The following is a 15,270-nucleotide window of genomic DNA, read 5'->3' as shown; positions in this document are numbered from 1 at the left end:
CCCTGTTAGGATAATTTCTGAGATATATTTTTTTGGATAAGTGGTCCAAAACATCAAACAGTGCACTGCAAGAAATCCTTAGAACACAAAATACTGAACATTTTCTGTTCCAAGGAAATGCTGCCAGCTAAAGGGGTTACCTTACTCCCACACCCAGGCCAACACTGTGCTTCCCTCCCTGCCACCTGTATGCTTGTCTCTTTATTGCAAGCACTAGATTTAAAGCCCAGATTTGCTCTCTCTGCCCTGTGATACTTAGAGAATTGAAGAAACTGTGCTGCTGGTAAAGCAACATGTACTGTGCTTTTGTGCAGTACTGATTGTCAATAAAATGTAATTTAGCTAAGATAAAAATACTGATTGTCAATAAAGTGCAATTTAGCTAAAACAAAATGCACATTTCTGAGTAAAAACTTCCATGGCAATAAAGGAAAACAGAAATTACTGATAATATTAAAATTGCAAGTTTAATTATTTTTCAACTATCCAAATCCTCATGTTCAAACTTTCAAAGAGAATAGTGGTATCAGCAGTAGGAATTTGTAAAGCTGTTACCAGCTGAAACCTGTATTAAAGTATATTAGTTAAACATACTTCTGCTACTCTGCTTCTACCCAACATTCTTTCCTGCACACACCAAAATCTCTACACTAAACCTGGTGGGAAGACCCTTCTGTGTATATTGAGTACCTTTCTTTGCCCTGTAGGCAGAAATGTGTCTTTTAACAGTCAAATCATTCATTCCTGGGGCTTAAGCAATTCCCTGGGATATGATGAGACTTTAAAAAATAAAGACAAAACTAAATGCAGCATGTAATCATGTAGATCAAGACTGGAGGAAAAACAGCTCCTTAGAATTTACAGGACATATTTAGGGAAGCAGAATAGACCATTCAGGATTGTTAAAGGAAGAAAGAAAATCTGAACAAATTCTCCCATTTTTCATTAGCATTTTGAATTTCCAATAGCCTCCAGGGTGTTTGTTTTGTACTTTATCAATTGCCATATACAGAGCTACGGAAATAACAGGGGGTTTGGTGGAACTCCTAGAGTTAGCCCAGATCCTAAAATGTGCAATGTATATAGAGAGAAACTGTTCACACAGTCTTAAAGCTGCTTAACAGCTTAAAATGATAAAAACTCCTTAACACAATTTAAGAACTTAAACCACTTAAACTGTTTGAAGCAGCTTGTGAGTTCGAAGGGTTTGGGGCAGGGACTGTGCTCAGAGGCAGCCCTTGGGGATGGGACTCCCACACCAGCAGTCCCAGAGAAAAGCACCTTTTGCAGCTAAACCTGGGAGGCCTGGGGGTGATGCGAGGGACAAGAGGGAAGAGCTCTCTGTGTATTTTTATGGGGCATTGTGTATATGCCCAGATTGCTTTGCTTTAAATAGTGTAGCAGGGAATGTTACAGGCATGTGAGGTGTCAGCAGTGGCATCTCCCCAGTGAAACAGGGAAGAGGGTGGCAGAAAAATATTGTCTATGACAAGTCTTCAGCTGTGGAAAACAGCTTTGGCTCATGGGCCAAGGGAAGGCTCCTCAGTTGCATTGTGAAGAAATCCGCACAAGCTGGAAGCCAAAATGTTCTGCTTTTGTGGCTCCAGGAGTGGAGGTTTGGGGGAGGTGTCCTCTCAGATTTATTCATCAGGAAGTTTTTGTTTCTGGAAAATTGTTTTTGGGAAAAAGAAATGGGGTGAGTTAGGGAGGCTTGCTTTAGTTTAACTGATGTCATGCAATGTTAGTTAGTTATATCAGAAGCATGTTGTTAATATGTGAAGTCACATTTATAAAGCATTTTAAAGAAAATAAGCCATTATTTATGAGGTTCAGTTTGGTCCCTGGTGCTGTGTGGGGTCATCAGTGTGTTGTGTATGTGTGCTCTGGCACAGCACAGAGGTGCTACTTGAGGACAAGGGAAGAAGGCACAGGAATGGGAATGAACCTCTGAGAGAGGGAAAATCCCAGCCAGGATGCTGCTTCTGATGGCAGTGATGCCACCTTATATGTTCTGAAGCTTGGGCTGGTTTTCCTTGATGCAGGCAGTGATTTACACCTTTCAGTGCAGAAAAGGCTGTAAAACAGGAGTGAATTACATTCTGTGCAATTTGAAAATAAATTGTGCATTCACAGCCACTCAGGGTGAGGCCCATTTACACTTCCAGAGTTGTATATGATGAGTAAATGAAAGTTAGGCCTCCCTGTGAATGAAAAATGCCTGTTTTACCAGAGGCTGTGAAAAGAGAGAGCAAGGAAGGCTTAGTGGAAATTGGAAGCAAGATTTTATTTGTTTGTTTAAAACACTCATATTGATTTGGAGTCAGATGGAACAATGGTATAACTGCAAATTAATTCCACTGATTTCTACAAGGTATTTCTGATTAAGTTGATGGGGCTGGAAGTTTAGATTTATAATTTGAGCTTTTCCTGTGTTCAGGTAAGTCTTTATCACATTATATTCTTGTGCAATCTTGGTGGCACATTTGACATGAATGTTATGGTTCAAAAAAAAAAATCTTCACCTGGGTGAAAAAGGGCTTGGGTATAGTTAAAATCATATGATCTCAGTACAATTAAACAACTACTTGGCTTTCCTTTGTGATGAGGAATGAAATATGGAAATGTTATTTGGTGAGGGTGCTTTCTGATGAGTGACAGACATAGAAAGAAACCATTTAATTAATGAAGTCTTGCTAATGTACTACATAATACTAATTTCTCAATATTGCTTGAATTTCAGAACATTTCAGGATCTGTCCAAACAAATGGATATATCTTATGGTACAGTCAGGGACTCAGCAGTTTATGAATACTTTAAAGCAAAAGGGACCAACCCTTTGGAGCAGGATAACACATTTGCTGAACTGTGGAGGACTATCAGTAAGAATAATGGGGCAGATAATTGCGTATCAAACCCTTCTGAAGGCATCAGGAAGGTAAGACTGGATCACAGGGGTTTTAATTTAATTTCTGTATCAATGTTGTTTCTATGCAGTTAATGTTAAGTCACAGGAAAGAAATTACAGTCATTTTAAACCCCCCTCAGTTCCTATATAAAGTTCCTTTTAGTACCTCGATGGCAGATAAGAATCATATTTTGGTGTCATTGTTCTGAATTGAAGTACTTTAGCTCTGCCTAAGTCTTCAGGATGTAAATACTTTGGATCTGGTCATAAGGTTTCTCAGTTTTGTGGGAGCTTTGATAATGCCTTTTTAGATGTAATTCTTTACATTATGCAGTACTGACTCCTGTCTTTTGCTCATTTGAGTTTGTTGTCTTTTTTCTGATTTCATGATTGGAAACATGAGTAAGAATGAAGGGATACACAGAATGCATACTCATTTCTCTTGAAACAGAAATGTAATGCAAGATTTTTCTTTGTTTATTCCAGACTTTGAAAAATGCATTCACATGACACTGTGTTTTTCGAAAATGTTATTTCTCTGAGATAAAACGACACGTTTTTTTGTGGAACAGAGAATTAATGTGGTATTCACAGACTGATGCATAACAGCTTAGGATGCTGCATCTTTGTTCTATGTCCTGTGATAATGAGTACTGGCCATTACAAATGCCCACTCTCTCATAGCCTGCCTCTCCCCTCTGCTCCCCATCCTGAATCTCAACAAAAGCAGGCAGTACCTTACATCAAACACAGTACATTACACAGAAGGGATGCATGCTGAAAGCCTTGATGTGCTGCTCCTTTAATGAAAAGCATCCTCTTCATCTCTCTATTGATTTTTTTCTCTAAAACCAGTTAACAGTTTTTATTACCATAGTGAATGTTTGATCAGAGATACTCTTGTCAGTGAAACACTGATTTACTAGTTCTTTATGCTTTTGTATGTTGGACATAATAAAATGGATTGGGCAAGCCATCCCATTTCCCAATTCAAATTCTTTAGCAAAAGATTCCCAACTCTTTGCTTGACTTTTGGAAAAAATCTTTATGCAGACAGTCCCTTGTCTTAGCATACAAGTATTCAGTCAAAATTTGGGTTCACCCTGCCCATCACTCAGATGAGCTTCCCCAAAGCCCTCTGCCCTCAGCTCCAAAATCTTCTCTTCCTTGGGCACGAGGTAGAGCTCTGGCAATAGCAAAGTCTGCAGTGGTTGTTGGCTTTTTTTTTCCTTAATCTGCTCAGCATTTTATGAAAATGAAGCCTCTTTTGATATGTTTTGGTAGTATTTAGAGAAGAAATAGAGACATTAAATACTTTTCTATGTATCCTAGCATTTAAGCCAATAATAAAACAGTTTAACTTAGAAAAATATTCAGTATTTTACTTTTCTTTTTTCTAACATTCTTATGGCAGTGGATGCTCTTTATCCATGAAATTGTCTTATTCTGTAAGCCTAGTGCATGCTGCCGTTTATGATAGCTACATTTGCTAAGCCAGAAATGTAACTGTAGATTGGCAGGCAGTTGAGAATACCAATTATATTGTCTGTATGGAGCTGGCAGCTCCATCCTATCTATGTGATAATAACTTTTCATACTAAGTTTGATTTCAGTGTTGTAGGGTGATTTTTATATAACTAGATCAGCTCATTCAATTAATGTCAACAGCTAAATTTTACTTCAGTCCCCAAAGATGACTGAGGCCACTATTTGATTAGACACCTACATAAATTGGCTTTAATATTTAATAACATTGTCAACTAAACTATTGTGTTTATAGTTTAAGTGTCACTCTTCCTAGCTCATTGAACTCTCTGAATAAACAGACAAGTTTTTTATGTCAAGTATTATGGCTAGAAATTCTGGGTTTTTTCAAAGGAGAATTGATGTTAGCCAAGGAAATGAGAGTTTCCATCCACAAACACATACTGCTGCATGAAAGAGATGTAAATGTGCCTTACAAATGTGTTTCGTAGGAAATGGGAACTCTAAATCTTTCTAGCATAAAAAGATTCATAAAACATTTTTCTGAATGAGGACTTGCCTGGAACAATGCAAAAAAAGAAAAAAGTCACTACTGTTCTTTCTTCCTTCCTTCTCCTTTCCATTTTCTTCAGACAGCATCACAGTTCAGCTGCAGTTACAAACAAAGCCATGCCACTTCAGTGCAAAACAGGGAGTGCTGGTTATTTGTGCCACAGACAGGTATTTCAGGTGTTTGTCCCTATCCCATTTATCTTTCTCCACCTCAGGGCCCTTTGACTGTCTGAAAACTAAGGGATGGCAGTGGAAGAAAATCATGTGAGCTTTCATGGCATTTGGTTGCCATGGCAGAGATGTCTCTTCAGACACAGCAGGGTCCCTGCAGCCACAGTGACCATCTCCCATGGGCAAGGCACAGCTTTTGCAGCACTGGGAGAGCCATGGAAAAGGCAGGAATGCACTTCAGTGTCACATAAGTGACAGGAGGACTTCTGAGAGCTGAGGGTGGTGGGGAGAAGGTTGCTTTTGCTGTATTCCCAAGGTAGTTGATAGTGGTCATTGAAGATGGAAAGCCTTCTCCTATTTAGCAGTACCTCTGCACAGCACAGGAGCAGAAACCACACAAACCACAGTCCATTCAAAATGCTGTTTTGCCACTTTGAGCTGTCTGGGACTATCACAGATGAGGATAGACTAATGCTGTCACAGGAAAGTTTCTACAGCCAGGATCTCAGTGAACTGTTTGCTTTACATCCACTGGCAATCAGGGTAATTATTGATTGCACCAACATACATAATAACTTGTGGTTTTTATTTCCTTGGGAGCACCCATTTTTGCTTTGAAAGAATGAAGTAATATGATCCCCATGTGATCCTGCATTTGCTATATATACAGATAGGAGAATTAAACTCATTATTGCATTTTATAAAGCCCTGCTTTGGTTGAGATTGTTTGTTCCCCTGTCCAATTAATTTGGTGCCAGAATTTCTCTGAATTGTTTCTTTTCTTCCTGCGTATCACTTTTGATGAAATGCGATCAAAACCAAGTAGAGCACAAAATGAGAATGCATCATTGATTTAGGCAATAGCACAGTAAGAATTTTCTCATTCTCTTTTTTGCTTCCTTAATGATCACTGAACATTAAATCAGTGTGATCTTCTCTCTTCATTCTAATTTCGAGAGTAGTAGTAGTTTAAAAGTTCATTTAGTATGATTTTTTAGAAACTACTTTGTCCACAATGAATTTTATACTGTAAATTGTGATTGCTGTCATAGAGCTTCATAAATTTCTCCATTTCTTGACCTATCAGCCTTTGAAGCAAAAGCAAATGGTTCTTAAACCTGAATCTATTGCATCCTGTAGTGGTTCCTTAATTATTTTAATATTTGAAACATTTCAACAGGATCAAATGGCATGTTCTTCTTTTTATTAGAACTATGTTGCTTCCTTAAAGCACTTTTTTACAGATAATAAATGTTATCGAGCCATCTTTTTGAACTACTCCACTGATGCCAATGTAAAGGTCACTTTTTGATATTTCTGTGGTACCAGCCATATAATGGGATCAGCTACACTGACACTTTGTTCTGGCAGTAAATTAATGATGAATTTTGCATTATTCTGGCAATTCTATCTTAAGGATGATAGCTTCTTCAAAAATTTCAGATAAATCACAGATATATCAGTGATTACTCTGGAATCAATATTTTTTCATGTTATTATTATTTCTTATCATGCTTTCTTTGAAGCAACATTGTTTAACCATCAGTAAGCCAGGACCCTTTGAACAATATTCCTCTATCTCCATCCATGCTGAAGAGCGACATTATGGGGTTGTTTACTGCTTTGCTGGAGTATTATTTTCTTGTGGCCCTTGTCTTATCTAGAAGCCATCTTCTTTGGCCTTTTAATTATTTTAGGATTGTGAAGAATAAATATTTTTTAATATAAGTTTTGCCCAGAGGTTATTTTTTCTTTAATCTGTTTTCTTAAATCTCTTAAACCAAGGATAAATCTGGTGTCCTTGGTGTAAGCCAAAGTAGTTGTTCTACCTGGAGCAAATGAGTGCTGCTTTGGCTGACTTTCTGATAAAGAGGTTTCTGAAAGTTTAGCCAAGTGATTTTTAGTTTGTTGTGCAGCATGCCTGTATGCTGAGAGTCACAGTAAGGCCATAGCAAAGGAGCAAAATATGAAGTACAATGAGAAGACTGAAGTATAGTTTTGAGCTCATTATTCTGTGTTTATTTCAGTCATTTTTGTTACTCAAGCTCTCTCACCTGCTCTCAGCTGGCATTTGCACAGGCCCTTTTACCAGTCTCCTACATTCATGGCGTGGAAGTTAAGGGGCAGGCATGCCCCTTAAAGAATCTATGAAGACATGGATTCTTTCATTAAAAAAAAAAAAAAAAAAAAAAGTTTAAACTACATTTAAAATTTGAGGTAGATTTTTTCATTGAAAATAAGTGTAACTTTTATTTTATTTGGCTTTTACTGCTTGCCTAGTTTAGGTATATAAAAAGTCAGCCTACTTCAAACACACATGCATGTGTGCACTTATGTATCATGTACATATGTTTTTCAAAGTTTGACAGCTTTTCCTTAAATTGAACAAATGATACTGCTTAGCTGTCACAACAGATATTAACAGGGAAGTGAAGGATGCTGAATTTAGACAGCAACTAAACATTTGTTATAAGAAAACTTTACACAAGAACACACGAATAGTATGAGGTCTTCACTCTTCAGGGAAGAAGATTTCACAAGTGGAAGAAGTTTGGAAATAACTAAGTCTTCCCTTAGGAAAAAGGGATCTTTGGAGATACTGGTTTTGGCAGTCAGAGAGGGAGGGGACACAGCCTTGCACCCAGGATTTCTGGGAGTTGAGACATATGCACAACCAAGAGTTTAAAAGTCAGGTTCCTGGTTATGCTAAAATGATCGGGCTGTCAGAGAAATAACGCTCTGCAGAGGTGATGACATTGGATAGGCTGATTTATGTCATTAAAAATGTGTAAAATAGATATGAAGAGATCTGGCAGACTTGGTTTATTGACCATTTGCAGTTGCAGGATGTGATTTAGGATAGCAGCACTGCAAACACAAGAGAAGTAGACCTTTACAAAAGATCTGCTGAACAGCATTGAAAGTCATTGTACAAAGCCCTTGTATATAAGATAACGTACAGAAAACTGAGGATTGAAAAGTAGACTGAATAATGTGGTTTTTTTCTTTAGCCAATGCATTGTAATAGAAATCAAATATTTGAGGAACATCGTGTTCCTCAAGTATTACTAAGACATAGATAAGGAATGTATTGTGTTGTCAGTGTTCTTTTCTAAATTGTAAATGTGAAAAGACTATTTGCTGACCAGTTCTGAAAGAAGATAAATACAGCTCTTAAAACTGAACAGACCACCAAAAGACCCCCAAAAAACAACCACAAAAAAAAAAAAAAACCCCAAAATCCCAAAAAAAAAAAAAAAAAAAAAAAAAAAACCCAAACCAAACAAAATAACAATGAAAAAAAAGAAGACAAAAATTCAACCAACCAACTTAAAAATACCCAGAGAAATGTAAAACACATTTTACCATAGTGAATTAGGCCAGGTGTTTTTGAGGTGTCCGATTTCAGTATATCCATCAGGCAGGATTTTCATTATCATGGATTTTGAATAAATTCTGTGTACAGTAACAAGTGCTGCTGCTTTTGATCCCCTAAGGACTTATTTTTAATGCTGACAGTTTCCTATAATAGGTAGCAAAAATCCTATGTATTATTATTTACCACAGAATACAATGTGGCTGAGTAATAAAAATAATATTTTCCAAGGGTTCAGTGCACAGACTCTTTCATATCTTACCAAAGAGAAAGGATACAACATTTCCACTCTGGTTTAACCCAGAAGCAAATGAATTTGTGGATCTTTGCCTCAATGTAGATAAAAGGGAATCAGGGAGATGAGGTGGATTGCAGCAAGTACCTTACAGAAAGTCTAGGCAGTATTATTCTAATATTTGTTTCCCTGAATTCTGCCTCCTAGAAGATACCTCACCCATTTGATGTATTGTCATGTGTAAGCAACTGTAAGGGACTTCAGAAAGGTATGGTTTATTTCAAACTATGATGAAGTAACTTACTTGCTCAACTGAGGAGTCCATTGTAATGAAATAACTGAGGGAGTCTTACAAACTTACAGGTGAATTCAAAACTGAGCTTAGAAAAGAATTGGAAGGATGAACTAATTCTGTGCCAGAGCTACAGCCATTTGCTAGGGGAGCTTTGTGAGTCAGTTCCCATAAACAAATATATACAGGACTTCAGCTACTTAAATATATTAGGCAACCAATGGTTACTTTAACCAACAAAATGATATTTTATTTTACTATACTGAATCCCTATCCAGATATGTTTCTTATGTCTTGTGTTAAGTAAGGTGATTTACATTCATTATATACGCTGTATGCAGGCCTTGGTTTCAGTCCCAATTAAAGCTGATATTTCAAGATATCTGCATGGATGTGTGTTAAAACAATATTTATCCCAAAACTGAAATAGTAATACATGCCTGTGAATCTTACCTTGGAAGAAAAGAGGGAACTCTTTCAGCTCAGTGCGTGCCTTTTCTTACAGGACTAACAGCTCTCAGTAGAGCTGTGTTTACTTGCAAGGGAAATTTGTTTATTTACATGTTTATGTGAGCAAAGCTGAAAAATTCCAATTTTGGTGCCTGTGATGCTCATCACTTAATGCTCATACTATGCCAGTCTTGTAATTTAAATGTATGGAACCAGTCACTTTCCATGTCTCCTACAAAACATGCACTGAATTTCATCATCTAAAGCAATAGCTTTCATTTATAATTAATAACTTGTTACATAAGCCTCACCTACACTTCTAGATGGCTGTGCTATCCTATGTGCAGACTAAAAAAAGGAAGATATTTTAGCAAGGTTTGAAGTAAGTAATGTCCTGCTGGGAGAGAAAACTGTTAGAAATTTATTAAGATGTTGAAGATCTACATATAAACTGTGACCTAATGAAATACCACCAAGGAATAGTGACGAGATTTGGATTTGTTTGCTAGCTTAAGTTTTGTCCTGCCTAGAAATGCAGTTTAGTTTAGACTGTGTCGTGTTCATGCTGTATTTACAGGCAAAGAAAGGAAATTATGCTTTCCTGTGGGATGTGACAGTAGTGGAATATGCTGCACTGACAGATGATGAATGCTCTGTGACAGTCATTGGAAACAGCATCAGCAGCAAAGGATATGGGATAGCACTCCAGCATGGAAGTCCCTACAGAGATCTTTTCTCCCAGAGGTAAACTGAAACAAGGCTCGTTTTATAGGATTTCTGTCTGTAGCCAGAAACTGTTCACATTAATTTTGGCGCTTAATTAATAAGGAACAAGGAATACATGACAGCAGAGAGGTTAGAGTTCAAGCTCCAGCAAAGCTTCTGCTCCTTCTGCTCCATGTGCATCTGGTTTGGGAGGAGAGGACTGGAGGTGACGTGTGGCCTCACACCTTCAGACAGCACTGCCTCTGGCAGAGGGCTTATGTCCTCAAAGCTCGGTGAGAGTTAGAGGAGAGATTGAGGGGACATCTTGAGCTCATGCCACATTCTGCAGGCTCTGAAGCAGTGTGTTGCTCCCTGAGTAAGCAAGCAGCAGTGGCCTGTGTTATCCTTTAGGGTGGAGGGACAGGTCGAAGACCTGATGGTGCAGGGAAACAAGAATTGCAGGGAATTGTATGGGACCAAGAAGACAAGGCCAGAAGACTATAAAACGATGCTGTTTAGTGATCTCTGAGCTACCAGCTGGGTATCTCTTGTCCATGTGAATGTGCACCCGGAGATGAAGACACACAGCTGTGCAGGCATGTGTGCCCTTAGCAGAAGGTGAGCGCATGGCTCCGCTCCAGGCAGGGATCTGAAGCAAGATTGCCTCATCTTGCTTCTCCTTTATAAAAAGGAGCAAAATTCCAGCTGCATAACTAGAGACAAAGCTGCCTCAAGAGAAAAGATTGTTAGTAAACAGCTAAAACTGTTATCAAACCAAATCCAAAATGAATCATTCATGCAGAGATGGGACACTTCACAAGAGACAAAACAATGATTAATTAGCAACTGTTAACACAGTAATTCAGGCATTAAGTAACAGCATTGTAGTAAAATCCTTTTGAATAAACTACATTTACTAAAATAAATGAGTTGGTCGCTGCTTAAACAGATTTGTACTAAGTGGTGCACAAACAGTAGCATGTTTAGCCTTATATATTTTTGGAATTATTGTAGGAGAGCAGCAGTGGAGTGGGTTGAGCATTTCACTAGTGGGACCAGCTGCTGCAGCTGAATGTAGCTAGACCAGGCATAAGTAACTGGAATGTGGTGATTTCCCCTGGAAATGCTGTTTGCATTGCACTGGAATTTTGACAGTCTTTTTTTTCTCTAAAGTCACCCAGTGGAGTTTACCTGCTGCTGTGAGTAGAAAGAAATCTTGGTATAAGGGAGTTTCAGATGAAGAATGCAACACTCTGGTGGTGGAGGGGGGTGGAGTTTTGAATTATGGGATGGTAGATTTAAGAGCTGTGAAGCGTAAGGAAAAGACAAAAAAAAACCTGTAAAAAATATCATTGCAAATAATACTTGTCTTTTGAAATTCCTGCAGGATCCTAGAGTTGCAAGAAAGTGGAGATTTGGATGTTCTTAAACAGAAGTGGTGGCCACGGATGGGACGTTGTGACCTGAATAGCCATACCAATGCACAGACAGATGGGAAGGCACTCAAGCTGCACAGTTTTGCAGGCGTTTTCTGCATTTTAGCAATAGGCCTTCTTCTTGCTTGCTTGGTGGCAGCATTGGAGTTGTGGTGGAACAGCAACCGTTGTCATCAAGAAACACCGAAAGAGGTCCATAACTTTTATTCTTATCACAATTAAAAGTAGAAAACACAAAAGAAAGAGAGAGCAAGTGGAAGTTGTGGGATTTTAGGTGCTCTCATGCAATAAATTTGATTTATTTTGATTTGCCATACTAAGCTTTGCATATAACTTTTTGGGTGGTTGTTTCTAAGAAAATAAAAGCAAACAAACAAAAGTGTCTTATGTGCACATGGAAGGTGCCAAACTGATAGCCCTGGAGACTAAAGTCCTCTATTTATTTGTAGAGCAGATACAGCATGGGCAGCAGCAGTGCAAACTTTCCCTCATTGCCCCACCAATGTGCCTCATCCCTGACCTGGAGAGACCACCTTTAGGGGTAAGAGAGTGGTTCAGAAACACGCCCTCAGCCACTCTGCTGTGAGTGACGGGGAGGCCAGTCACGGGCACCCAGCTGTGCCATCTGTGGTGATGTTTTCTCTGATCTAAGCCCCCATCCGTTTGCTGGGAGATCCGTGTCCATCCTGTGCAGGCTCTGCAGCTGCCAGACGTCTGGTAGCTGCTCTCTTTCATGGCTGACCTAGGCTGAGTTTGAAGAGGTACACAAGCAATTAAAAATAGATCAGCTAGTTAATAATTGAATAAGCCATATTGCCATGACACTGTTTAAATGCTTCCTTTCTTTTGAAGTCAGTTTTATTTTTTAAAAGTAGGAGCCTCTGAGGAAGCTGACCTTCATATAATGTGTTTTATCTAGGAAATTATACCTGAGAAGTTCTTGGGTTTGAAGTTTCCATGCACAGCAGTCAGAAGAAGTTAGCAATTCTAAGATAGAATAATCAGTCTATTCTCAGATCTGTCTTGCATGAAGCCTGTATTTGTTTATATAGTTTAAATGTTTAACAAACTAACCTCTTGCAATTTTGGAGACACTGAGGAATTTGTAGGTGCTTTCATCTTGGACCAGATGTTTGTTAAAAGCTAATAATAGCAGTGAGTTACACTGCAGTTGGAAAAATAGTACATAGCCCACCAATTCTAATCTCTCTTCCTCAAGTTGCAGGAGCAGTAGACTAATTGACATACCTATCACCTGTAAGCAATTTTGGCAAACTGGCAACCTGGTCTAGTGGATGGCATCCTTGCCTTTGGCAGAGGGGTTGGAATTGTGGTTCTTCAAGGTCCCTTCCAACCCAAACAGTTCCATTTGCTATGATTTTGCCGTGCTGCCTTGTAGAAGTTGCTCCTGCTGGAACTCCAAAGGTGCCCCCACACTAGCGTTGCGAAGGCCTAAAGTCCAGCAGTGTTTCACTGCACACTGTGAAATCCTGCAGGGCAAGGGCGCGGGTGCTTCCAAAAGTGTCCTCATGCTGTGTGCACAAGCACTTATCTGGCCATACTATGTGGTGTGTTCCCCTCTCTACGCTCAGGGACTTGCCTTTGTGTATCTTTGGAGAGTGAGATAGAATATGACCTAAAGGCAGTTTCATATAGCTAAGGTGAAATAATTTGCTCTTTTATTGCAAGGAGTTTTGAATACTCCGTTTCCATTTCTGAAAAAGGATCTGTCTTCCCAAATTTAAATATTTTCTTTTTTTCACCCATCCACTTCCTTTCTTTTTTAATGCCTCTAAGAAGGACTATTGCATATCTATGTCTACCCCATCCCAGCTTTTCTCCCTTTCCCATCCTTCTCTTTCTCTCCAATGTCTTCTTGATGAAGGTTGCTCTTGTATATCTGTAGTGCTCTTTGGCAGTTTCTTTGTCAAACATAGAATACGTTTAGCCTTCTGTATTTTAAAGTAAACTGAAGTTACTCCCATGGTAGAGCTGTGCTTGGGGAGATCTCTGTCTGTGGGGCTGGGCCTGCCCTTGGAGAACAACTAGGCTGGGTTAGAGGCAAATTAAACTTAAACAGAACATGGACAGGTTCCAAAAAGATCAGTGATGGGGAGGCTGCCAGGAGAGAGGGAGCAGAGTCAGCAGGAGCCCTGGCACAGCAGGTGTGAAGGCTGAAGGAGGAGGTGAGAGGGCACAGGGCTGGGCTGAGCCGGCTGGAGGAAGGCGCACAGAGGGTATGCCAGGCAGGATGGGGTGGAATGAGGGGTCCCATGAAAGGGACAGCTGGCTGCAATGACAGGCAGTGAGCTAGAAGCACCTTTGGGTCGATCACAGCAGCCAGAGGGAAGGGTGACAGCTGCCCAGAGGCAGGGACAGGCAGGATCCTCAGGAATCGCCTGCCTAGGCCAATGGCCACACGTGCTACATGGCCACATTGCTCCAGCCCTGCTGCACACCAGGGCTTGGGGCTCTTGTCACAGTGACCACAACATCCACTCAACTAAATTAGCAAATGAATGCAGCTGTATTTCCTGGCAGATTAGTGGCCTGACATATTCTATTTATGCACTACCAATGAGGAGGGATTGAAGTGGGACATCGATGGCTACTGCAGTTATGGTAGGAAACCAGGTTTCAAAAGAGGTGATGAATATAGGTTGAAGGTTTTTGATGTGTTTACAAGAACTAAGTTTCAAAACTATGGTAAGGACAGGCTCCAGGGCTGAGTAGGGTGTGGAGTCCTAAGTGCTCCTCTGCTTGAGGCAGGAGCAGTGGCTGAGCCTGGCATAGGGGACCAAAAGCACAAGGAGAGTTTGATCTCAGGAGGAGTGTGTTCAGAATAGCCCATTTCTAGCACTGTGCGTTAACCAGCATTTCTACAGCAAGAGCTATAATGACAGAGCTACAGCACGAGTAGCATACACAGAACATAAAATCTGCCTCTTAGCTGCATCTGGTACTCCAGCCAAGTCATTAGTTCAGTAAGAGCTGCGAACTCAAGTCATGCTGCTGATTTTCTTCTGCTTTTGGGAAGGCTTTGGCAAAACACAAGTGTTGTGATAGCACATAAAAATTGTGGGAACTGGGATGTCTCCCAGCCACTTCCTTCTGTGAAGCAGAGCTTGTGGAGGGTCACAGAAAAGGCTGATTTTCTTGCAGTCTGAGATTAGACTTTGACGTTGACTATGAGGCAAAGAGAAGGTGGCAACATTTGGCTTCTGTGACCCTGACCCTGTAGGAGCTTTATAAATCCCTTGGTAAAAACTACAGTGAAAGCAGAATTGAACGAGGAGTTGTCTTGTCTTGTGAAGCCCTTGTGTAGCATTCTCACTTTGGCATGACCCACCTGGTTGGTTGTATCATGTCAATTGCCAACTCCAAAAAAAAAAGAAATTTTGGGATGATGAATGTACAACTACTATGGCAGATTTATGGCAGGGTTGTGTGGCGTGAATCTTGCTGGAGAGAGAAAAAGCATTTTTTAGAGAGTTATTTTTTATGTTGAGGGTTTGTGAAGTCTGTGGCTAGAAAAATGTGCATTGCCTTCATTGGCATTGGAGAAACATTTTCAGCTGACATTAAGGTGGTGTTTTTTGCCAGTTTGTTGTCTTTTCTTTTTCTACTTTGTACTCCTTAGGCTTTTGTGGAGGTTAGGCTGA

The 15,270-nt window shown here is 39.7% G+C and overlaps 1 protein-coding gene across 19 annotated transcripts in view; it reads left to right on the top strand.

The window, feature by feature from the left end:
- GRID1 (glutamate ionotropic receptor delta type subunit 1) overlaps positions 1-15,270 on the top strand; it is a 533,233-nt gene that overhangs the window by 503,826 nt on the left and 14,137 nt on the right. For 15 of the 19 annotated variants that reach the window (XM_068197195.1, XM_068197192.1, XM_068197185.1 and 12 more), the window contains 4 exons: positions 2,741-2,936; positions 10,045-10,211; positions 11,560-11,800; positions 12,063-12,149. In XM_068197195.1, coding sequence (XP_068053296.1) covers positions 2,741-2,936; positions 10,045-10,211; positions 11,560-11,800; positions 12,063-12,149 — 691 coding nt within the window. Of the gene's footprint in view, positions 1-2,740; positions 2,937-10,044; positions 10,212-11,559; positions 11,801-12,057; positions 12,150-15,270 lie in introns of all 19 variants that reach the window. The other 4 variants (XM_068197199.1, XM_068197201.1, XM_068197187.1 and 1 more) reach the window with 2 other exon arrangements.

The sequence above is a fragment of the Anomalospiza imberbis genome, chromosome 8, assembly GCF_031753505.1.
Source record: "Anomalospiza imberbis isolate Cuckoo-Finch-1a 21T00152 chromosome 8, ASM3175350v1, whole genome shotgun sequence".
Taxonomy (NCBI): Eukaryota; Metazoa; Chordata; class Aves; order Passeriformes; family Viduidae; genus Anomalospiza; species Anomalospiza imberbis.
This window is presented reverse-complemented; position numbering and strand designations above follow the sequence as displayed.